Source organism: Mytilus edulis, chromosome 5 (assembly GCF_963676685.1).
Source record: "Mytilus edulis chromosome 5, xbMytEdul2.2, whole genome shotgun sequence".
In the NCBI taxonomy this organism is placed as follows: domain Eukaryota; kingdom Metazoa; phylum Mollusca; class Bivalvia; order Mytilida; family Mytilidae; genus Mytilus; species Mytilus edulis.
Window position 1 is genome coordinate 7,843,664 of NC_092348.1, and position 27,212 is coordinate 7,870,875.

The 27,212-nt window shown below is 31.4% G+C and overlaps 1 protein-coding gene across 1 annotated transcript; it reads right to left on the reverse strand.

The window, feature by feature from the left end:
• Nucleotides 1-495: 495 nt before the first annotated feature.
• On the reverse strand, nucleotides 496-27,212 carry LOC139522856 (23 kDa integral membrane protein-like). The gene is made up of 7 exons (XM_071316463.1): nucleotides 27,007-27,212; nucleotides 26,386-26,613; nucleotides 14,943-15,017; nucleotides 10,232-10,339; nucleotides 6,048-6,224; nucleotides 4,938-5,021; nucleotides 496-3,005 (listed from the first exon to the last, which is right to left on the reverse strand). Exons 1-7 carry the CDS (start codon nucleotides 27,076-27,078, stop codon nucleotides 2,943-2,945), a joined length of 807 nt encoding a protein of 268 aa, XP_071172564.1. The 5' UTR covers nucleotides 27,079-27,212; the 3' UTR covers nucleotides 496-2,942.

Genomic DNA, 27,212 nt, shown 5'->3' on the forward strand with positions numbered 1-27,212 from the left:
ACACTTTAATATACATGAAGTGCTTTACTTCTTATAATGATAACAACAAAGGAATTCACAGTAAATTTTCTTTTTTAAGTCATCTACTGTCATTGCCACGATTTCACATCTCATGATTCTTAAAATCAACTTATAAATACGTGGTAACACACATTTTTTTTATCACCCTTTATGTTAAATATTTAATATAAAGTACCCTCTCATACTTCCATTCCATTTTTTTATCACATGTTTTCATTTAAGTCTGGCAAATGTGTCTTATTCTGCCAAATCATGCTAAATTATGAGAATTGTTCACACAATGAAGTTTGAAATATGAACTAGTTCTGATAATTTTGTCTTTACAAAAAAAGAAGATTTGTATGATTGCCAATGAGACAACTCTCCACAAGAGACCAAAATGATACAGAAATTAACAACTATATGTCACCGTAAGGCCTTCAACAATGTAGTTTGGTTCAAACCACATTTTTGTAATATAAAGAATTAATATAATTTTATAGTTATATACATGTTTCTTTTAATATGTAGCACAAATAAAATGACCAAAAAATGAAATGACAATAAAGCAATTTACGTAAATAAAACAAAAACTTTTAAGTATACATAAAATAGTCGACTCGAATGCGATATATCATTGCAGTTAAGAATATATATATATATATATATATATATAAAAGAAAATTTTAAATCTATTTAGAAGAGTTTCAATACAAGGAATTTCTGACAAATTCAAACAAGATAACAGCCATGATAGACGAAAGTAAGTGCATCCATTTTGTTTTGTTTTATTTGACATTACACAATGTATTTTTTTGTATTAGTACGCAGAATGTTCAACCCGGAACAGCAAAGCATATCTACGGTATAGATAATTTTTATCAGTAATATTAAATAGAATGTTAAGTAAAAACTGTACTGATGTAATATTTATGATATAAATTGACATGATATATTTTCTCTATCGAACATTTGCAAAGACAGCGCGAACTCTAGAGAACACATATTTCAGTGTTGTAGTAGTGTTACAATGACACTTATCTGTAAATGCTACCCCAACACTGGGATTAAGTGTATCATAGCAACATCAGAAGTCTAAAGGATACGTATTTAAGGTAAGGTTCGTGAATATATCACAATTTGTTATATACTATTAATATCTGTATATGTTGTATGATTGCCAATAAAACAAATCGCCACCAGAGACCAAATGACGTAGAAGTAAACAATGAAATGTTTTTTTCCACAGCACGCTAAAAAACAAAGGCCGCGAAATGATAAATACAAAATAAAATTATATGAGTGTCTTCAGATTCAGAACATTAGATCTAAAGAAGGGATTCTGTCAGATTTTTTTTTTGTATTTCGGATATGTTTCGTTCTATAACCTGACTCTTTTCATATCATATGTTATAAAATCTGAAATTTAATACAACTTTGAATACTATCAATGTGAGTTGTATTTTTGATTTGGTCATCTTATATAAGTAAAATATAGAAGTCTTACATAGGTTACACCACCGTTTTCCTAGAAAAATGTCTACCAAATAGCAATTATCCATTGTAACCAAAATGACAAGTCATGCATTTTCCATTTGAAATTCAAATCCCAAATTTGGAATAAAATAACAAGGACATCGTGTTTTTTTCGTTCCTAAATATCAGTTCAAAGTTTGGTGCAGTAGAAAGTTTACATATTTGAGAAAGGACCCTAAAACAAGAAAAAATGTTTTCATTTTGGTTAAACATGATCAGATATCCAATCTGAATTACTGTAGATAAAACATAGATGCATAATGACACAGTAAAGCAAGCTTCATACAACCAAAATGATTTTTTCAGGTGCTTACGTGTGCAGTAACAATCATGGTGATTGCATTATTAATTATCTAAGTGATTTACTTTGAAGGTTGACTAATTAGTTTTGTCACTTACCAAGAACGAACACGAAAACTTTGTTTAGATATTTATACCTTGATACTATACACACTAGTGAGATTTTGTTTTCGAACGTCGTCCAAGTAACATAAATATCAAAAGGATTCCGGTTATGATAAATTAACGAACGTGAAAACGGCAGGACAATAAATAAAAAAGGTGACTCTTTTCACACAGTTCATACCTCATCATAGAAGAAGAATGACATTGGAATTAACATTGTACTTGATTAGCTTGTAAAGCAGGAAGAAGTAGTTGCAGCGTCTATTACCATTTTACTTTTGATTCCCGGTTTCATTCGGTGCATATTTGATACAAAATCAATTAAATACAATAATTTGCATATCTTCCTAGGTTTTTATCTCATTTATTCCTGTACCATCTAATTGAAAAATATTGATGTTTTTTTTCTTTCTATCCAACGTTTTTGATCAAAGTCCACAAAGGAATACATATATTTCTTTTTAAAAGTAAGAACAAACATTAAGAATTTATAATAGTATATAGCTTTTAAGGTATCCATAATATATCGGAGATAATATCATTAGCATGACAGTGTTGAGGTAATCTCCTTCATATTTCAGTACAGTTCTTCTTATTTCAATATAATTACCATACTTATGTTGAAAAAGAGAATGCAAAACTTTACAAACCCAATGCGCTAGAAGAAAATTAAATTTCATCAGGAACGCTCAAAGCTGAATATTTGAAAGTCAAATATATATAAGAACCGCAACAGCAGAAAAGCTATATGACAAAAACAAAATGTAGTCACATCAATCTACGGTCAGCTTAGCATAAGAGATTTGAAACCTTAGTTTCATAAAAATTTATTTATTAACAGTCAATTTAATAATTTTTTCTGATAAATCATAATATTATTCCCATGTTCAGGTAATTAACTATAACATATACTTCGACTGCCAACGAACTTAATGAAACCATACTACAATCTGTAATGAAAGGGTCACTGCATAAAGGAGCTGTAATGGAGGTTAGTTTTGTCACGTTGGACGGATTTTATTTCTTGTCCTAGCTATCACGATGGCAGCAACTAGTGTAAATATCTGTAATAAATATTTATAATTGTACAAATTGACATGACATTCAATGGTCAGGTACAAAAGTTCAGTTCAGTTAGATTAAAGTTTTTTGTTCTAAATGTACAATCATTAAATACGATTTCTCTTCAGAGATATGTTAATCAAATAATGCATTGCTCCGCCCAATACATATATATAAAAGAGATAGCATAGATAAACTCTTGTCCTGCACTATTTTGCAAAAATGCACCATCTTCGTTATATTGCAAGTACATGAATATGTACTTAAATGTTAAAGATATGTATCAGCCTATTCAAACAAAAAGCCATGTTTTATCTGTTTTTATTCATTTTTTCGAATAACCGTATGTGATGTAAAATGACAATTAACGTGCTAACCCACCAAAACTATGGATGATTTTAAGAGGTCGAAAACCAGTATTAAATTACGGGACCTGCATGGTCAATAATTGAATCAAGATTGGTGCAATTAAAGGACATACGATACAGTTACAGGGGAGGTTATAACGTTGCTTACGAAAAATGTTATTTTTGCGACGTTAAAGTATGAGATGACTGGAAAATATGCATTTTTCTACTCAAGGATTTAAACTGATTTTACTTAAAAACTACATGGACCCTTGTTTTGGGAAAGGCATTGGGTTTGATTACATATGCAGATTACTTGTACCAATTTTAATGAAAAAGTCAACATTGATTTTTTTTTAAATTTTATCTCAATTAAATATACCGCAAAAAATGCTGGTGTTTTTTCTTCTAAAATCCAGAAATTTTGTTAAAAATCATTCCATAGAATTGTTGTAAATATGAAGAGCATATTTATGTAAAGAAGATTTTCATAATGTTTCTTAAAAAAAAGTTAGGTGTATTTATCCAATTGATAAAAATGAAGAAAAAAAGTTTTGGGTAAATGTCTAAAAATTCGACCCCTGTTGTGTCTTAAAAGAAGAACATGAAGGTACATTTTTTATACATATTTGAATTGCTGGGATGAAAAATAGATTCAATGCAAATTTTCGAAAACAAATCATCGTGAGATCGAAACTGTATCGTATGCCCTTAAAGAATAAGTAAACTCATCATAGATACCAGGACTAAATTTAGTATATACGCCAGACGCGCGTTTCGTCTACAAAAGACTCATCAGTGACGCTCGAATCCAAAAAAAGTTATAAAGGACAAATAAAGTACGAAGTTGAAAAGCATTGAGAACCAAAATTCATAAAAGTTTTGCCAAATACAGCTTAGGTAATCTATGCCTGAGGTAGAGAAGCTATAGTATTTTAAAAAATTATGAATAAATATAACCATATCAGTGACTATTCATGTCAGCACAAAAAGTGCTGACTACTGGGCTTGTGATACCCACGGGGAAATAAATCTCCACCAGCAGTGGCATCGACCCAGTGGTTGTAAATAAACTCATCATAGATACCAGGACTAAATTTAGTATATACGCCAGACGCGCGTTTCGTCTACAAAAGACTCATCAGTGACGCTCGAATCCAAAAAAAGTTATAAAGGACAAATAAAGTACGAAGTTGAAAAGCATTGAGAACCAAAATTCATAAAAGTTTTGCCAAATACAGCTTAGGTAATCTATGCCTGAGGTAGAGAAGCTATAGTATTTTAAAAAATTATGAATAAATATAACCATATCAGTGACTATTCATGTCAGCACAAAAAGTGCTGACTACTGGGCTTGTGATACCCACGGGGAAATAAATCTCCACCAGCAGTGGCATCGACCCAGTGGTTGTAAATAAACTCATCATAGATACCAGAACTAAATTTATTATGTACGCCAGACGCGCGTTTCGTCTACAAAAGAATCATCAGTGACGCTCGAATCTTAAAGAATAAATTAGTACAACAACTTTTGATTTTGCTATAGATAGAATTAAACAGCTGTATCAGTATATTAATAAGACCAACCTGCAGTGCAGCAATCGCAGCCGAAATGCCTATTATATAATCGTTGTATTGTAATATTAAGTCCAGGATTGATTCATAACAGCCCTAGAAAAAAGATAAAAAGCCATATAAAATAATGGAAATCCTACATTTATTCCTAAAAAGTTTAAATAAATTCAAACACAGTCGGCATACTTTTCTAGATTGATATCAATGCTGGTGTATTTATCCTCCAACTTTTATTTTAAAAGCTTTATTGTTAGATTTTTGAAAATCAGATATGTTCGAATTAATTCGCTAAAATTACGAGAATTTACATCTGATAAAAAAAAGATAAAATGTTCTGAATCATTTAACATGTTTAACATCTCTTATTAGTATGATTTCATTTGTGCCAAATACTTTCGAAAAAATGGTTCTTTTCACATTCAGCAAAAGATTTGCTGTCAGACGAGTCTGTTAATGACCATACTGCTTTCCTGTCCAAGTATTTAAATTCAAACAAAAGTTAAAAAAAAGAAGAAAAACTATCATTACTATAACATGTTAACCGCAACGGTTTTAAATATGCCCGCCACGATTATTGATGGTTAAATCTTCGATCACAGACCGGATAAAACACTTTGGTTACTTTTTGGTATTAGCACAATGTTTGCTGAGCACGCGGAATTAAGCAGTAAGAACAAATACTGGTCGCGACCAAGATGATATGTGCATTGTAACCTTTGGAATTAGCACCTGATTATTCTGATCAGTGAATCGTTTTAGTACTCAGTGGGCTTCATATCATATTAACATTTTTTTCCTTGACTATGCAATTACTTCTTAGTAATTTACCACTGAACAGCAAACAGACTTCAATCATCATCATCAACATATTTACCTGGTAAAACTCCTTATGTGTCATGCTTTCAGATTGGCACAAAAGCAGTTAATGTTGTTTTTTGGAATTATATAAGGTAAGTTATCCAAACGATATCAACGTTTTTCATATGATATAATATTAATTTCAAAACTGAAAATGTCCCAAGATAAGGTGAAGATTTCAACTGTATTAACTCAAACAAAAACAAAAATACAAGCTAAATGCAGTGCAATAAAAAAGAAACAATAAAAAGTAATTGTCCATACCTTGTGTGCATGAGAGTTTCCTGTTGTTGGTTTGTTGGGACATGAAGGATCAGTGGGACCACTTTGGTCAGGAAAATTTCCTGTTACAATACAGCACGTGTCTGGTATTTTGTTTGTTGAATTCCATTTCTTAGCGGACGACAAGTCAGTAGAGTTATACACACCACAGCAATGAAACTGTCAAGAATAATTAAAAAAGGATTAATAAATGATTTTCAAAAAATCATTGTCTTCACAGATGAAGTAGAAATTATGCAATTCATGTAGTTTGTAGAGAAGCTTCTATGTGTTTCTTTGATTACATCTTCTGTTATGTATAAATATGTTGTTGGCTGCAAATTTCATCATAGGAATAACATTAAAGATTTAAAAGTCATCATAAGGTATTGACCCCGGGTATTGACGCACAAATAAAATAGAGGCTTCAAGGACCCTGTGTCGCTCACCTGATATTTTTATTTACAATTGATGCATGAAATAATGCAACCGTTACACGTTTGCTTAAGTTTCAGAGATATAAGTGAAAGACTACATTTCCCCCTTATGTTCTTTTTTTAGCCATGTCTGCCATGTTGGTTGACAGGCAGGGTCATCAGACACATTTTTTTAACTAGCTACATCATACCATAATGCTGATTGTGACCAAATTTGGTTCAATTTGTCTCAGTTGTTTCAGGAGAAGGCTTTAGTAAAAGATTACAAAACTTTACAAAAAATGTTAAATTTTACTTTAAAGGCAATAACTTCTTAAGGGGCCAATTGATAGTTTTGGTTATGTTGACTTATTTGTAAATCTTACTTTACTGAACATTATTGCTCTTTACAGTTTATCTCTATCTATAATAATATTCAAAATAATAACAAAAAACGGCAAACTTTTCTTAAAATTACTAGTTCAGGGGCAGCAACCAAACAAAGCTTGTCTGATTCGTGTGAAAATGTGAGGACAGATAGATCATTTCCTGATGAACATTTTTACCGTGACAATTTTGCTCTAAATGATTTATTTTCAGAGATACAAGCCAAAAACTGCATTTTATCCAAACGTTCTATTTTAAGCCATGGTTGCCATGTTGGTTTTCTTGCTGGGTCATCGGACACATTTTCAAGATTATATACCCTAATGATTGTGACTAGGTTTGGATAAATTTGTCTTGATAGTTTCAGAGGAGAAGATTTTGTAAGATTACAAAAATTTACAAAAATTTGTTAAAAAATTATCATAAAGGACAATAACTCCTTAAGGGGTCAATTGACCGTTTTGGTCAGGTTAACTTATTTGTAGATCCTGTTTTGCTGAACATTATTGCAGTATACAATTTATATCTATCTATAATAATATTACAGATAAAAACTAAAAACTGCAAAATTTTCTTAAAATTACCAATTCAGGAGCAGCAACCCAACAAAGTATTGTCCGATTTGTCTAAACTTTTCAGGACAGATATATCCTGACCTGATAAACAATTTAATGCGTGTCGGATTTGCTCTAAATACTTTGGGTTCAGAGATATAAGCCAAACTCTACATTTTATCCTTGTGTTCTATTTTTAGCCATGGCGGCCATCTTGGTTGGTTGGTAGGGTCGTCGGACACATTTTTGAAATGAGAAACCCTTATGATGATTGTGGCCATTATTGGTTATATTTAGCCCAGTAGTTTCAGAGGAGAAGATTTTTGTAACAGTTAACGACGGACGACAGACGACAGACGACGGACACCAAGTGATGAGAAAAGCTCACTTGACCCTTTGTGCCAGGTGAGCTGATAAAAAATCCTTTATTGGGTCTAACATGTTTAACCCCGCCACATTATTTATGTATGTGCCTGTCCCAAGTCTGTAGCCTGTAATTCAGTGGTTGTCTGTTTATGTGTTATATATTTGTTTTTCGTTCATTTTTTATATAAATAAGGCCGTTAGTTTTCTCGTTTGAATTGTTTTACATTGTCATATCGGGGCCTTTTATAGCAGACTATGTGGTATGGGCTTTGTTCATTGTTGAAGGCCGTACGTTGACCCAAAATTTTTTAATGTCTGTGTCATTTTGGTCTCTTGTGGACAGTTGTCTCATTGACAATCATACCACATCTTCTTGTTTCTATTAAATCATCTAACAAGTACTCTCTTATAGTTGTGACCTGTTATCTATTCCCTCTATGAATAGATATTTCTTATATCCCATCAAACGGAGTGTGGTATTGATAAGAGATTAAAACCCTTGATTTCCAAGGCATTTCCTGCACTGTGTCACGAAAGTGCGGTATTATTTTATGACTACTCGTAAGGGAAATGGCGACTGCCAAATATCATGAAGATCACTACGGACCATTGGAAAACGTAATCAGTGATTTCTTCCATCGAAACATAACACTGGCATTTATCACCTAAAATGTCTTTATTGACAAAGTTGGTGTCATTCTGATGCGTCAAAAAAGGTTGGAGAAAGTAAAGATAACAAAAATACCGACCTTAGAGGAAAATCCCTTATCAAATTGCAAAACCAAAATCTCAAAAACATCAATCGAATGGAAAACATCTGTCATACATTGATTTGGTCTGTTTTACAATAGTATGGGTTCATGACACACTATTTTCAATATCGTGAGCGGAAATATATTTGAAATACAGCTTGAAAAATAGAAAATATTTTAGCAGACTTTTTGATAAGAGAAAGACGACTTAATCAATATTTTTTGAATTGAATAACTCAAGTTAATAACTAATTCAAAAGTAAAATCTGAACTCCGAGGAAAATTCAAATCGGAAAGTCCCTAACCAAACACATCACACGAATTGATAACAACTGTCATATTCCTGACTTGGTACAGGCATTTTCTTATGTAGACAATGGCGGATTGAAACTGGTTTGATAGGTAGCTAAACCTCTCACTTGTATGACAGTCACACCAGATTTGACTATACTGACAATGATGCGTGATCAAAACAGAGACATAATAGGTAACAACGTCAAAAATAGGGATACAGCAGTGAACATTGTGTTATAATCTTTATCACGATAAAAAAAAACCACATTTTAAACAAAGAAGCTCAAAAAGGCACATATCATTGCTTTCTTATCTTTTTATTTTATTTATATATGTTAAACCCACCATAAAGGATAGAAAGATTTTAGGTACTGGGACCGAATGAATAGGTTCATATTAATTCTGACGTAGAATCGCGTGTATGCCTTACATCAGTTGATTTGAATCTAAACACAATTCACACTCATTATGAAACATATGAACATGCATGATGAAGAAATCTTCTGTTTTTTTTGTGGTTCTTTTTGTAAGTCAAATTAACATTCTAAACCTTAATCAAACACATATTTGTAAGACAAAGGAAAAGCGCAGATCAAAATAAGATGTTAAAACTTCTGATTTTTCATCGGTGCATCCAACATGACAAATTGCAATGATGTGTCAAATATAAACAGCCATGTTTAAGGGGGCTCCCGGGTAAAAATCTTTTGTTTCTTATATAGGATTTCGCTATATTTTTCTATAAATGAACTTTATCATATACTTAATAGAAAAATGAAATAAAAACTGGTGTCACCGTTCATTTAAGCTCACAATCTGCATCCGAAAGAAGCATACATTTTTGTTAATGTCCTTTTTTTCTGTTGAACTGATAGGAGAAATAGAGGTAATATCGAAATAAAAAAAGAACTTAATTACAGAAATCGCTTAAATTTTAGAATTATTTAGTTTATGATCAGCTTATATGAAAACAATAACAAAAAATATAGGTCACCGATGAATTAAAAAGATATTTCAATTTTAATGCCAAAAAATGACACTTTTGCACCAAAGGGAGATCATTTTGAGCCTTTTCAATGATATTAACATTTTAAAAGTCATCTGGGGCCAAACCTAATGAATCTCTTTGGTTGATTTTTGTACCATATCAATAAGTAATAATAGTGTAATAAATAAAATTTTAAATGAAAAAACAAATGTTTAATTTTTTGCTGAAATCTTTGTACTGCGAGCCTCCTTAATTGTTTAAATCGGAATATACATTTTACTCTGTAAATATATGTACAAAAAAAATGTAAAGTGAATAAAAATAAATGTAGGTACGTTAACGTTAATGTGATAATTTTGTAGACTCTATAATACTCAAAGGAATAGATTTTATCAACATTTTGACAATGTACAGTAATGATAGTACATACCGTTACAAATGCATAGTTCCATGCCACGGATATCGGATCTGTTGCTGATGATCCAGCATACTGGTCATTTATGGATATCTGTAAGGCACTTTTCAGTTGAGATTCAACCTTGATAAGGAAATAAAGATACATGTTTTTGAAAATTGTTTAAAAATTGATTAATTGTCGCAGAGCGTACAAACATACAGCATAACACGGTCTACACTAATGAGTTTTAAAATATGCCCATTCATTTACCCCTAAATGAAACTAGTAACGTAGTGTTCCATGTTGCATATACTTCCTGAACACTATGTAATCATATCTTATAGGATTTTTTTATGTCTGGTGTGGACGTTTTCAGTATTTCGGATTCTAGTAAATCAATATTTTAAGAAACAATAAAAAGTAAAATAACAAGAAACCAAACTAGGAATATTCTAAACGGAAAATCCTTAAGCAAATGGCAAAATCAAAAGCTCAAACACATCAGGCGAATGGTAAACAACTGTCATTTTCCTGCCTTGGTACAACATGGTGGTAGATTAAATCTGGTTTTATTGCTATTTTTATATAGTAAGTTTACAAAAAGGAAAGAATCAATAATACTACATGTTAACAAAACAGTGCTGACTAGTACTTGACTAGTGATACCGTAGAGTTGCAAAACGTCCTCCAGCAGTTTCATGAATACAGCGATTGTGTAGTATAATTTATTCCATAGTTAGAGAGTTTCGTTTATATCAGTCCTATCAGTAGCGCTAGAACAGGCAAAGGGGAAAAACAAATCAAATCAATTGCGATATTGAGGAGCATTAAAACAGAACTTTACTAGCTTACTAGCATATACAAAATGTACTTCTTTCACCGCTTTTACATCCCCAATAACTTTACATAAAGAAGCATTCAATTATTAATTAATATTATACAAAACTCGAGTTTTTTTTTTAAATAAAGCAAATACCATTTAGAAATATATGAAAACAGGTACAAGTTAAATATAGATAGAAAAAAAAATAAAAAAATTTAGAAATAGATGGAAATATTACCGATCGAAAAAACAATCAAAACAAGTTAAAATTCAATATGGAGTAAAAATCAATCAGGCAACGATAAGATTTCTAGACAACACACCGTATGCTTTACTATTGTGATATATTCATAAGTTTTAATAAAATATAGCGTCTGTAGTTATCTGAATGAAAAATGTTATTTTTCTCAAAATTAAGGAAGTGCCAAAAACGTATATATATATTTAAGGATAACAAACTATTGATATCTACTTAACTTTTTGATTATTATATTTAAAAAATTAGATATGATTAAGAGCTTTATTCGTACATTATAAAGGCATATATTGCCAGATATATATATATATATATATATGTATGTTTAAGGATGAATTTCAATACAATATGAAAATTCAATTTTAAAACTATCAATTGTAAAACTTATTAAAACAGTTTTAATAATATAAGCAAATTTTAGCGGGATCGACAGATAACGTGTTGGTTTTCCTAGATGTTGCTTAATTGGACTGTAATCTATTAAAGAAATACACCATACACAGTGGTTTTGTTCGCTTCTGTATGTTGAACACTGTGTTGATTGCGAGGCTTATGAAGGTATACAGCGCCGAGTTTAGAGAAGGTGCGTGTTGATTGGTCATTGCATGTTCTAGAGACAAAATAGTCATTTAAAACATTTTAGATTATTAAAAAATTAAAGACTATGAAAAGGACAGTAAGAACGTTAGCTATACACAGGTTAAAAACCCTGGAGAAATGTGTGCAGTTATATATAAGAAAACAATATAATTAAGAGTATGTTTTCTGGGTAGTTGACGCCTTGGAAATTCTCCATTTATCAACAGTAATGAAAGTTAAATAATAATGAGTTTCCTTGTCACATGATCATTGTTTCTTGAAATGACTCAACACCCCGGAAACTTATGGTCGACTAATGAGTTTTAACAATAGTATTTTGTCCATCTGATGAGTTAATCCTTTTTCAACTGATTTTTATAGTTCTTATGTTGTACTGTTATGGGGGGATCCCGCTAACATGTTTAACCCCGCCACATTATTTATGTATGTGCCTGTCCCAAGTCAGCCTGTAATTCAGTGGTTGTCGTTTGTTTATGTGTTACATATTTGTTTTTCGTTAAATTGTTTTATATAAATAAGGTCGTTACTTTTCTCGTTTGAATTGTTTTATATTGTTGTAATGTCTGTGTCATTTTCGTCTCTTGTGGACAGTTGTCTCATGTTGTCTCATTGTCAATCATACCACATCTTCTTGTTTATATTTAATGTCACTTTGGTACCTTCCATCTCTGTGTTAAAGTTTGACATAGCCCATACAGCAAAACATTTAGAGGAGGCATCATTAATCGTTCATAAATGTGACCCGCCATGACATTTGCAGGCTTATGGAGGTAGAACGTCATTGTTAGAAAAATTATAAACATGATAAATATCAAGATTCAAGAAATAAGTATTTGTGAAGAAGAGATAAACAATTTCCTTGGCTTCTTTTTTTTGCTGACGCCGAACTATACATCATATATAAGTTTTGAATTAGTTTTACTTTATCGTTTGAAGTGAAAAATATTTGAATCTACATTTTAAATTGATACAAAAAAAAATCAAATTTCTGCTCTATAGATTTCCTTTCATAAATGAAATCTGAAATATTTCCCTAACAAATGCATCGTATAAAATTCATATAAGAGAACACCTACTTATAAACTATTACGCGTCGCATACTATGTTTAGAAACATGCATGATAAATCTAAATTAAAAGACGAATTTAAAAAAAAAAAGGGAATTCTTAAAGCTTACCTTGACAAATTTTAAACTAACTTCATTTCAACAAGTTTAAATTACATGTTCTAAAATAGAGCTACAAAAAAATTGCTCTGCTTTATAAATGTTCTTTCATAAATGGAGTCTGAAATATATCTATAATAAATGCACCGTATCAAATGCATAGATGAGAACACCTACTTATAAACTGTTACGCGTTGCATACTATGTTTAGAGACATGCATGATAAATCTAAATTAATGACGAATTTAAAGGAAAAAAAAGGAATTCTTAAAGCTTACTTTGACAAATTTAAAACTAACTTTATTTCAACAAGTTTAAATTACATGTTCTAAAAAAGAGCTAAGAATTGTTTGTATTGTAGTAAATTTAAGTCTTTGGAATTTTATTCAAATACGCTATTGAACATTACTAAGAGCCAATAAATACAATAATTTTGTATTTTATAAATTAGTGCCTTCAATAAATAAAAGCCGTCATAGAATAGTCTCATTTTCATACCGATATTCGAAATGACTCGTTTCATTGCTATTACAACAAATATGTCATAATAACATGATAGAGAGTTTTGTTTCGAAATATTCTAGATAAATATACAAAAAGCAAATTTTAGACAATGTACCCTCCCAAACCTGAAAGTGGTTAGTCACATATAGTGAACGGCGTTTTTCTCACAATGACGTTCTACCTCCATAAGCCTGGATATGTCGTGGCTGGTCACAAATGTAGGCAACAGTAGTTAACCGACTTTTGTGCATCATACATCAATTAAGTAGATATAAATCATACTGAGGGAATAACATAAAATCCAAATTAAATGACGGTTGCGTCGACGTATAGGGTAGGAACATGTTTATCCTACATTTTATCTATCATCCACCTTTGGAAGCCACACTCAATCACAATGACAATATCGGACATCTTAAGATCTAAGACCTCAAAAACATGTCTCTAGTGAGTTTACCCACACACCAAGCAACCAGTCTATGATGGTAACGGTAAAAGTTATAATGTTCCAATTGTCATAACTACTATCCAGACCCTTTTTCGCAGAATATGGCCTACCGAATTTGACTTACATGAGCAATACGACGGCTGCCACATGCGTAGCAGAATCCGCATCTGAGATAACACCCAGGTTTTGATTATGTTGCTCAGTTTTTTGTTCTGTTTGTTGTCTTTGATGTCGATTGAACAGCGATATACCACTCTTGCCGTTGTGTATTGTGTACTATTCTTTGTCTGTTTCTTTTTTTTTCTTATTTGAAATGGTTATTGAGTGACAAGGCATATTTAATATTTTTGTCAGTGGATTTAAAAAACTTTTCTGGTTGTTTTTCTTTTATTCTTTTAGAAAGTTTTGTATGAATTCTGATTCATATGAGTACAAAAACGAGTCTACCAGTAAGGGTGCACAATAAGTAACGAGCTTATGTAAAATTGAGATATCGATCTACCAAACTCAAAAAATATGTAATCAAATTAAAAGTCACGCACTTTGATGTTTTAGATGTATTTGCTGTTGGAATCGGTATTATTCTTCTCAAAGGAAGATTTTTCATTACCTAAATCAAGGAATTTTTATCTGATAATTCATTTTTTTTATGGAAAAGTCCTTTTAAAGAAACTTTCAATTGAGCATGGTAGTAATATTAGTACAAAGCGTAGAAAAAACGTTTTTGTAATAGCATAAAATTGTAAAGATTGTCATTGAAGATATTGGAGTAAGAATCCGAACCGCAGACAAAAATTAGGACGATATATCTATGACGTAATCACAAAATAAACTCAAACTGAAAGGTTTCAGTAAACCAGTTGCTGTTTGTTGACATTTTAAAACTTTGAAGATACAATTAAAGTTTTCTATTTTTAACAAAACACAAAAGTTTAAAATATAACTTACCCAATCCCATTTCAAAACACAGACAACAACTGACGCTATCTCAATAACTAAGATGACAACCATTGCTGCAACATACTAAAAATAAAAAAGTTTGGTAAAGTATTATGAAATGATTATGTTTAATATAGTTGGGATAACCTAAATGAAGAGCTTTTATAAGAACTCTAACAATTTATTTTAATTACAAGCTCTATACAGCCCTAGTGCTATGATATTACAATATCAGAATGTTTAATCAACATTTGAAATATGAAGTTTCTGCAGAATATTACGAAACAGCACTTCAAAGATACATAAATCACTAGTTGCATGTCTTACATTGCTATTGTGGTAAAACTTTGTAAATTCTTGTACTGAAATAACCGTTGATCAATGTTGACGCTATTTTAAGTTTAGTATTTAAAACGAGTATCGTGTTAATTTGCTATTTGATAAAAAAAAAAAACATTGTTGTCCATTAGATCTATGGCGAATTCTTTCATACTTTTTTACCTTTGATATGAAATTACATTTCAGATTTCGAGTAGAAATTTTCGCATGGGCTGGTAAGTCTTAACGAATTTACTTTACAAAAGTCAGTAGTACAAGTATATTTGCTTATTTGGTTTTAATTGTAGGAATTCTGCAAAATAAAGGTTGATATTAATAGACTTAATTCTTTTTTCTTGTTTTGAGAATTTTGTGTCCCTGAAGTCTGGAAATTCGAGACAAAAATTAAAAAAAAAATATTTACAACTTGTCTAGAGTACTGCGAATTTTAGATTATTTCGTTAGAGTTAGAGTAAACAAAATATAACAAACAAAATTAGCAAGAAGAACTGAACGATGGTGCTAATAACATTTAAAAATTTCTGTTCCACTTAAAGCATCCGTCATAATACTAATGTCAAGTTATCATTGGGTGATAAGTCGTTTGCACAATGACAATTTATGAACGAGAAAATTAAAAAGAAACTTGATTGCATTGTCTACTGAAAAACAGATATTTAGATGCAGCAAACCAATCTCTGATATCTTCACAAATACTCTCCGTCGTCACGAGATATGATTTCAATTTTGACGTAAACAAACCGTGTTCCATGGTCAAATTGGTTGGAGATATGTACAAGCAATCGAACAATTGCTTCAACATGGAAATAAAGTTACCCTTTGAATTAAGATGAAATTAATTTTAAGTACAAGGCCAACTTTGTGATACGTCTTTCCAATATTGAGGCAGGATGTTGAACCTATGAAAATGAATTAAATTTTGCCTATATTATCACTATTCATTAGTCGCAATCACATATAAGCAGGCGGATACTATTGCAGGATTCAAAAGATAAGCACCAATCCTATATAGAGTGTTTTTAAAGGATTTCAAGTTGATATTCTACTGAGTGTATTGTTATTGCGTTTTAAACTCGTCGAAGCAATAACATAATTAATTGTTGCGTGCATTGACATTTTAACTAGCTGAAAAAGTAGTATATCATCATTTGCATCTTAATGAAGTATTAGCATTGTGATTATACTTTAAGACTTAGAAGGATAATATGATCTGAAAACTTGTCAGTTTGGTTTAAGTAGAATATTTTGTTGCTTCTTGTATAGATGATCTGGTAAACAACCGTGTACAGATAAACAAGATGCATTTTAAGTTGTTTTTAATCCGTATTACGTCATTGCCGATAACATTGACTGTATTCAATACAGTTAAGTACATTTGATTATCTGATGATTGTCATGTAATAAACTCTCGTTATTGGAAAAAACAACCATAGATTTTTTAATGAAATGACGGTCATTCTTGCTGTTTTGATCTTTGTGTACGTAGAGGTCTCTATTAACAGTATCAATATATCAATGTTATCAACATTTTAATTATTACTTTTTATGAATATGTCCACAAGTTTAGAAATGATTTTTAGTATCATAAACCTAATGGATCAAAACAACAACACTATTTCTGTACGAGGCGAATGACCTACACAGGAGATACCTAACCAGCTGGTCAGTTTAAATAGTCTTTGAAAACCAGAAACATTTAGTTATTATCTCTTTTTATTTGCGTTCAGTTATTATCTCTTTTTACTTGCGTTCAGTTATTATCATTTGTCATTCGAAATGAGACCTTCCGTTTTGAATTTGATATCTTTGTTAATTTAAGGTTTCTTTTCAATAATGGTTAAAGTGTTGAGATTATCATTTTACTTATCATAATAATTTCTAGTGTAAATTTTTTTTGGATACTAATAAATAAACGTCGTTCGTCTTATTAAAGTACAATACACCTTGATTTCTTTTAAATAAATTCACATTTTACTCACAACATTAAAGGAATACTTTAAAAGCATGTCGTCAACCGTTATACAGATAGAGGTAAACAGTTTAATTAGAAGCTTAGGTTCGAAGGTCATTAATGTCATTCCATTGACAGAAAGATGTTTGCTCAATTTTTTTGAATGATGCGTTAAATAAGATTTGTTTTTTTCTATTCGTAGAACAGTATAAAGTTCTGATTTACACAGACTTTTGGTGTTGGTTAAGGGTGTCCTTTTTATACTTTTTGGGGTTAGATACTAAAAATTTGGTCAAATATGTCAAAATTTCAGTTTTTAAAATTGAGGCAACAGTATTTATTAATGTTATAATCTCATAAAAGGATTAATAAGATTCAAACCACGGTAACAGACAAAACCTAAGAGAATTGCACGTACTTCAAAACTAGCAAAACCGAGAGCGGTGACAATGTAAACGTCTCCTTCTATAAATGTATCAATCAACAATATCTTTGAAAATACAACTGATTTATGGCCAGTGTCTTTGTTAGACATTTGTATAAAAAAAAAGATAAAATGCAAACTCTCTAATATAAAAACTCGAAAAGCTTATGATTCTCTTTAAACCTTCTTATTGAGTGCGTACGTCAATATTTAGAGAGAAAGAGAGTTTTAGTTTCGCATTTTTTTCTGAAATTTGTACGTCATTTAACTAATTGCAAGTTTTTTATATAATGGATTGTAAAATCAGCAAATAGATCAGTGATCACTGAATTTTATCAATCATTTCATGTTACCGAAGTCGGTTAATACACATTAGTATACACGTAATATAATAAACGGGATTGCCTAAATGACTTATCTATTTGTCAATTAAGCATTGTTTAAAACATTTTAAAACAAAGATCTATAACATTTTATGGCCATTTTTATTTGTCGTCGTATCATATATCTTTTACTCTTGTTATGGGAAAGGAAGCAACCATTCGCATAAAACTTTTATATACCGCTTTGACATTTTAAACATTTCCTCGATTAAAATGTTTGCTGTTTTCGTTTTGTTTCCGAGCTTTTAAGGTATTTCGATCATTCACTATAATTGTTTTTATTTGTCAAAGCTCGGGTAAACATGACATTAGTATCTTGATTTAAAAAAAAGAATTTTCAAAAGAAAATGGATATGCATTTATCATCCCAATCATCGCAGAACATTAACATTTAGATACGTATCAGAATTAAGTAGTTCCGAAACAAGGGATACTATTACATTGTCCACAACAAACAGTTACTATATCCTAATCAAGCAGTGGGACCAACATAAATATTATTTTTACACCAAATGATTTGACTGTTTCTGCTTCAGTCTCATTTCGTGGCCTTACGTCATAAATGTATGGTCAAATATATGAGCATACTCTAATTTGTTAAGAATTTTATAGACTAAATAAACGTCGTTGTACAGATTAAGGATTGATAATATATGGATTCTTGAGAGTAAAAGTCTGCCTACATCTCTACGGTAAAGAAATTAAAGCTCGAATCACCTATAGTTATGTCACTTTACGAGTCATTGGAGTATGATTTACAATGAGACAATTATCCACCAAAATGCAGGTGGATGTAAACAATTATAGGCAACTGTAAGGGCTTGAACATATAATTTCATACTTTTTTCCTTTAGTACCGTTCGTTACATGTATTTGTACTGCTTGTTGTGCCAATGCTGATTTATATAGAAGATATATGTATGAAAAAGCCTGACAAATTTTCAAAGCTTTTTTTTAAGTTGTTTTCTTGGATGTTCTATTCCAGTAAATTTTGATATGCATGAAGCACTAATAGCAAGCTCATCAAAAATATTTGTGTATGCATGATATGATAAAAGGAAGAAAGATAAGAAGTTAGCAATATCCTTTAACTCTACTTTCCGCTATATAGATGACGTTCTTTCACTAAACAATTCAAAATTTGGTGACTATGTGGAACGCATCTATCCCATCGAATTGGAGATAAAGGATACTACAGATACAGTTAAGTCGGCTTTATATCTTGACTTACATCTAGAAATTGACAATGAGGGTCGGTTGAAAACAAAACTTTACGACAAAAGAGATGATTTCAGCTTTCCAATTGTGAACTTTCCATTTCTAAGTAGCAACATTCCAGCTGCACCTGCATACGGGGTATATATCTCCCAATTGATACGATATTCCCGTGCTTGTATTTCCTATCATGATTTTCTTGATAGAGGGTTACTGCTCACAAGGAAGCTATTAAACCAAGAGTTCCAAATTGTGAAGTTGAAATCATCCCTTCGTAAATTTTACGGACGCCATCACGAGTTGGTTGACCGTTATGAAATAACCGTTTCACAAATGATATCGGATATGTTCCTTACGTCGTAACTACAATCCCCTTCCCTTTCATGAATGTGACCTACCGAATTAGACTATTTACCGGATTTGTAATCACATAAGCAACACGACGGGTAACACATGTGGAGCAGGATCTGCTTACCCTTCCGGAGCACCTGAGATCACCCCTAGTTTTTGGTGGGGTTCGTGTTGTTTATTCTTTAGTTTTCTATGTTGTGTCATGTGTACTATTGTTTTTCTGTTTGTCTTTTTCATTTTTAGCCATGGCGTTGTCAGTTTGTTTTAGATTTATGATTTTGACTGTCCCTTTGGTATCTTTCGTCCCCCTTTTGTATGAACTTATACTACATTAAGACAGTATAGTTTGGTCGAGACAAAGTCCGATATGGTAGCATCCGCTCAATTGTGAATGTTTCGTTTTTATCATGATTTTGTAATTTGAAATTTTCTTATAAAAAATAATTTTGCAAATTTAATTAAACTAACATTGCTACTCTGTCAGTCAATATTTAATGTTTCAATATTCAGATGTTTGTCAATTACTTAAGCAATAATTCATAAAACAGCTATTTGTACGTGCGAATACGTAATTAAAGTACAACTTCCCTTATATTCTTTATTTAAACACAATTACTTTTCGATGAATAATAGAAATTTGTGCAGAAAAAGGCAGATTGATTTAAAATAACACACTCACACATGCATTCTTGCAAAAGAAAGATTAAAAAGAATTCTAACTCTTGATCATACTTCTTTGCCTGTTCCAATATTCTTTTTATTATATCTTTTAATCAGATATTTTGGCTTTGAGTGTTCATGATGAGGGCATTAAAGCCAAAACACAATCTTTTCAACAATTCATAATGTTTTACTTAAACCAAATCAAATGTTTGGCATTGTTGCTGCTCTACATGTTCTGGAGGTCTTTTATAATGACAACAATCAAGCTTATCAAATTGTATTTTATGCTATGTCACATATACGTCAATCGATGCAAAATCTTAAATATTTTTTCCATCAGTACAAGTGGTATAAATAATAGAAGATCTGGTGAATACGTCAATGAGACCCAATCCCAATGACACAAATAACCAATAGACATATTTAAAAAACATATATATATGATTAGGGTTGATTTTAAGATGCTTAATTGCTGTATATGACTCGTAAATGTATTTAACAATACTAAAATGACGGGTATACCTATTTGAGCAAGAAATTCTCACTAATCCAAAGCACCAGGTTCCTCCCCGGTTTGTTGGTTGACTTTATGTTAGTGAATCTTTAGTTTTCTGTGTACTGTTGTTTGTTGGTTGAGTTCATGTTAGTGAATCTTTAGTTTTCTGTGTACTGTTGATTGTTGGTTGAGTTCGTGTTAGTGAATCTTTAGTTTTCTGTGTACTGTTGTTTGTTGGTTGAGTTCATGTTAGTGAATCTTTAGTTTTCTGTGTACTGTTGATTGTTGGTTGAGTTCATGTTAGAGAATCTTTAGTTTTCTGTGTACTGTTGATTGTTGGTTGAGTTCATGTTAGTGAATCTTTAGTTTTCTGTGTACTGTTGATTGTTGGTTGAGTTCATGTTAGTGAATCTTTAGTTTTCTGTTGTTTGTCTTTTCTTCGTTTTTCATTTTGCCCGTGATGGTTTTTGTTACCATGACCTGTAATTGCTTACATCTACTTTATTTGGTCTCCATAAACTCGTATTATTGGAAATCCTACTAGATCGTCTTATTTATATATTGCAACATACATTTAACTTATAATTGGCTTGATACCGAATTTAGATTGATCAATAGACTAAAGGAAATTTCCTGATATTTCAAAAGAAAATTATATCAACATGTATTGATTATCAATAATTTGTCATTAACAATTTATTCATGTTAAACTGTTTCACGTCTCTTGAAGATCAAATATCTCACTTGTTAACAAACCAATTTTATAAAGTCTATATAATTACATGTTAATCAAATACACTGCTTAGGAACAAAGATCATGTATCTACATTATTATGGAAAATCTATTTTAAATATATCTCGAAAAAGTTTATATTAAAATTTTTGCGATTATCGGATCAAGGATTTTCGATCAGTCGGATAGTTGCCAAATGCTACTAGTTCCTATGGTGAAAGCGAATTCATAAATGAGAAATTTGTAAATAAATTTAAACACAAATTAGGTATTGATAAAAAAAAAGCTCAATTTTTAACCAGTGAAGAGGCATATGTTTCGACGAGTCAAAATCGAATTTTACCCCAAAAAAATCCATCTTCATGAAATGTCATGAAGATTTCTTTATAGCACTGAATCTGTCAAATGTTTTCCTTCCAAACCTTCCCAATCTGCTTCCCCGTAGTCGCGATATAAGTGGAAAATGACTATATTTCTTAACATTATAACACTAAAACCTGCATTTACACTAATCAAATCAAGACACATGTATCACGCATGCGCTATTCAAATTAAGATCTCCAATCTAGGTTATTTAAAGATGTTGCACAAGAATAAAACAGGACAGTAGTTATGAAAACTGTCGTCATAAAGCGCGTTTGTTTGTCTCATACATGACCTTGATTAGCTAGTTAGATATATATTAGTTAATACGGTACAATAGGTATCAAAGGTACCAGGCTTATGATTTGATACGACAGACGCGCGTTTCGTCTGCATATGACTCATCAGTGACGCTCCAATCAAAATAGTAAGAAAGCTAACCAAGTTTAAAGTTGATGAGCATTGAGGAACTAAAATTCCAAAAAAGTTGTGCCAAATACGATTAAAGTACTCTGTGTCTGGGATAAGAAAATCCTTAATATTTTGAATAATTCATACTTTTGCAAATAGTTATTTATAAAAATGACCATATCATTGATATTCATGTCAACACCGAAGTGCTGACTTCTGGGCTGAAGATACCCTCGGGGACGAAACGTCCACCAGCAGTGGCCTCGACCCAGTGGAAAATATCAAAATTTACCCTCATAAATTGTAGCATCCGCTTTTCATTGCTTATTTGCAAATTAAGCTTACTGATTATGTCATATATTTGCATATGTATGTTATCAGACTCTTCCATAGATTTTATATCCAGTAGTTGAAATGGTAAAATATTATTTCTTTTTAATGTCTCCTTGGCAACAATCTGCATTTATTTGTTATAAAATATTGCAAAAAAGGTGGGTAAAGGTGCCATATATTTCCCCAATATTTGACCATAAGAATTTCAATCTTTTGAAGTAATACCTTTTCTAAAACTGTTTACATATATCTATCAAGAAATCCAATAAAAATCATGTCTTTCATCTCATTTTGTTTTGTAAAATTGCGTCAAAAACTACGTAAAAAAAAAGTGTTTGCAAACATTGCATTAATTCTGGCAAAAATTGAGAAACCAAACTCCCTACTAGGTATTGCTACCTAAATAGTTATCAAAGGTACCAGGTTTATAATTTGAAACGACAGACGCGCTTTTCGTCTACAAATGACTCATCAGTGACTCTCGGATCAACATTGTTAGAAAGTCAAACAAGTATAAAGTTGAAAAACATACAGGACCCACAATTCCAAAAAGTTATGCCAAATACGGCTAAGGTAATATATATCTGGGATAAGAAAATCCTTAGTGTTCTGAATAATTCATACTTTTGCAAACAGTTAAGTTATACAAATTAAAAGTATCATATAATTGATATTCATGTCAACACCAAAGTGCTGACTACTGCGTTGATGATACTCTCGGGGACTAAACGTCCACCAGCAGTGGCCTCGATCAATTAGTGTAAATAATTATCAACGGTACCAGGTTTATAAGTTGATATGTCAGAAGCTCGTTTCGTCTACATAAAACTTGTGACGCGGTGATAAAATAGTTAGAAATCAATAAAATTGAGAATGGAAATGGGGAATGTGCCAAAGAGACAACAACCCGACCATAGAAAAAAACAACAGCAGAAGGTCACCAACAGGTCTTCAATGTAGCAAGAAATTCCCGCACCCGGAGGTGTCCTTCAGCTGGCCCCTATACAAATATATACTAGTTCAGTGATAATGAACGCCATACTAATTTCCAAATTGTACACAAGAAACTAAAATTAAAATAACACAAGACTAACAAAGGCCAGAGGCTCCTGACTTGGGACAGTCCGAGTCTGATGTCAGAAGATGTAACCAAAGAAAATAAACAAAATGACAATAATACATAAATAACAACAGACTACTAGCAGTCAAGTGCCATGCCAGCTCCAGACTTCAATTAAACTGACTGAAAGATTATGATTTCATCATATGAACATCAGGCACAATCCTTCCCGTTAGGTGTTTAGTATCATACCATCATAACATATATAAGAAGAACATAACCCGTGTCATGCCAACAACTAGTTTTTGAATAAATGTGTTTATTTCCGACGCAAAGACCCTATAAGTGAATCAATATTAACGCCAAAATATGCAATCTTTAATGACCTGACAACAGTATCGTAACTGTATCCCTTCTTAATAAGTCTATTCAAAGGTTTGATTAGTTTTTGAGGTGAATACTGACACCTTTGTGCTTTATAAAGAATATTTCCATAAAAAATTGGATGTGAAATACCTGAACATATAAGAAGTCTGCATGTTGAGCTATATTTAAGAATGATGTCCTTATACCGATGATAAAATTTAGTAAATGTTTTGACTAGTTTGTGATATCGAAAACCTTGGTGCAATAATTTTTCAGTAATACATAAATTTCTCTCGTTAAAATCTAAAACATTGTTACATACACGAGCGAATCGTACAAGTTGAGATACATAAACACCGTAAGATGGTGACAAGGAAACGTCACCATCTAAAAATGGATAATTAACGATAGGAAAGGAAAAATCATCTCTTTTATCATAAATTTTAGTATTCAGCTTTCCGTTAGTGATATAGATATCAAGATCGAGGAAAGGGCAGTGGTCATTGTTAGCATTAGCTATGACGTTAAAGAGCATTGAGGACCCAAAATTCCAAAAAGCTGTTCAAAATACGGCTAAGGTACTCTATGCCTGGGATAAGAAAATCCTAAATATTTCGATTGATTCATACATTTGCAAACACTTAATTTATACAAATGACCATATAATTGCTATTCATGTCATGACCGAAGTGCTGACTACTGGGCTGGAGATACCCTCGGAGTAGAAATAGTAGTGCAAAATACGGCTAAGGTAATCTATGCCTGGTAAAATTCTACAAACAGTGACATCGTCCCAGTGGTGTAAATAGTAACCAAAGGTACCCGGTACAAAAAATGATCCACCAATTTCAATATATTAGAATGTAAAACATAGATGTCTTTCCTTTAAGAATGCAGACATACAATACGTGAATTCTGATTCTGTTGATGTAGTATTTTTAAATATACAGTAAATTATTCATTTTGAATACGTTTGATGACACATAGGGATAACAAAAATCGGAAAACCTCAAACTGAAGGTAAGACAGACCATGAATATGACAAAAGTAATCAACACTGATCAACGACAAAGTCACAAGCATTGACAATATGTCTAAACTTTGTTCACATCCGGAATCCGTTGGTTAGGTTACTGACAAATATAAACGAAATATGTCTTTAGATGTCTATTATGGTCTATTTGTGTTTTGAATGTTGTTGTTTGGTTATTTCCGTAATATCTAAAGTTTAGCTGTTTGTTGTTGAATATTTAATGTACCTTCTGAAACTTCATGAACAATTGTAATCCTTGTCCACCGCTTTTTTGTCAAATAATTGTATATTTTTTACAACCCACGTTTAAGAAATGACATTAAATTTCTCCATGTTAAACTTGAATAATTATTAAAAACCATAAAGAAACACCAATGCCATGGTAAAGAAACAAAAACAAAATTATAACAGAGAAGTGTCATTTCTTTTAACCTCTATTAGATCCTTTCTAATATCAATAAGCCTCAGGAAAAGTTGTTGATACGTACGAGGCATCAACCCAACAAAACAAAAAACCTAAATTGCATTGTCATGTTAACGTACGGTTATCAACACTTAACTGTTGACTTAACAATTTGTCTATTTAAATCGCACCGAGTCTAGGAAAATAAAAAAAACATAGACTGAATTATCAATAAAATCTGACACCTTTTAAGGTTTTTCCTCTGACAAAATTCCAGACGATAAAAGTTGTTCAGAATATGATATTGATTATATAGGAAATACAGATTATATAATATCGTATAAAAAATTAGTTGCTCACATCCAAGTCACTAGGTCATACAACATCGTTTTGTTTTTGTTTTTTGTTTTTATAAATCACAGGTACTCAAAGTAAGTTCAAATTACATGTACTAAACCAACTGATAACTCTAAAATCGACGATGGTGCTATGCAATGAAATCAGCACAGTGAGGTCATAAATTGTATAGGAAAGTACAATCGGTCTTGGATAAGGTTGTTCAGAAGTTCAAACATAAAAAAAGGATGGTAGACACGTTATAGTAGTAAAGATTTCAGATCGGTACTAAATAGTTTGCGTTCAACGTAAATTTCTTGGATTTGTGAAAACAACTGAAGCAATTCCCACGTGAGCGATTTATAACTTTATCTTTCAAGTACATTCTATATATAAAGCATAACATGACTAGAAGAGTTTATTGATATTTAGGCGTTTGTCTGTGTTTGTAAGGATTTTTATCTTAAAAATATATTTCATGTTTTAATTAACGCCAAATAATAAGATTTCATACATCCCAAACAACAGCAGAACCAATTTGGATAGCAAAAAAAAATGCTGAGATAGATGAAAGTGCAACATACAAACTTACCGAATACAGCAAACATTTCTTATTGCAGCAGGCACCACAAGCTCCAACTGACGCTATTACGAGAATAAGGCTGCCTAAAACGGCAGCGGATATTGCTACATAGAGAAAAAAGGAACCAACAGATTCACTTCCACCTGCATCTCGAAATAAAGGTTCAATATAGCCTCCAAATATGTTACTTCCAGAGGCAACTACTATCCCGAATGCTGCTATAACAAATCCTATAGCCTGAAAACAAAAGATTACATTTAAATTAGTGAATTAATTAACATTTTGTTCTTCAAATACTTTAATTCTTAACCAAAATTTACATAGTTAAAGTTGAATAATAAAAAAAATCGTTTATTAAAGCAAATAGTAAAGTCAGTTTTCTTTGCTTTAGTCGCGATTAAATGAAAAGTTTTCATGTCAGTTACAAGTTATTTAAAATGTTTAACAAATGCACGTTGGTTGATTTTATTCTTTTGTTTCTTATTGCATTTTGCACTTTCAAGAACGGCTTATTGTTATGCAGGTTTTTTTTCAACTTAAGTTAACTTTTGAACAACTTTTTAACATTGAAAATTTAAACAATTTTTGGAATCTTACCAATAGTTAAAAAATACATATAAGTAGACTTACAATAAATATGACGTTGATTGTAATAAGAATAATTTTTGATATCGTTTCGATGCTGCATTTTCCCATTTGCATTAATTTAGTGGTATCCTTCCATCGTAGATCATTAAACAGCACATCAGCTACAGTGAAATTGACTCTCAGTAATCGATTAACACGTTCAGTTGGAAGGATGGATTTTATCCGTGGAATTGGAAATATGTTCAATT

Bases quoted from the DNA above. Each gene is read 5' to 3' on its own strand.
- LOC139522856 (XM_071316463.1), bottom strand. From the start codon at position 27,078: ATGCAAATGGGAAAATGCAGCATCGAAACGATATCAAAAATTATTCTT. The intron at 10,340-14,942 runs GTAAGTTATATT...TTCCTTATCAAG, and splicing joins GTGTTTTGAAATGGGATTGG to GTTGAATCTCAACTGAAAAG. The intron at 3,006-4,937 runs GTTGGTCTTATT...TATTTATTACAG, and splicing joins CTGCGATTGCTGCACTGCAG to ATATTTACACTAGTTGCTGC.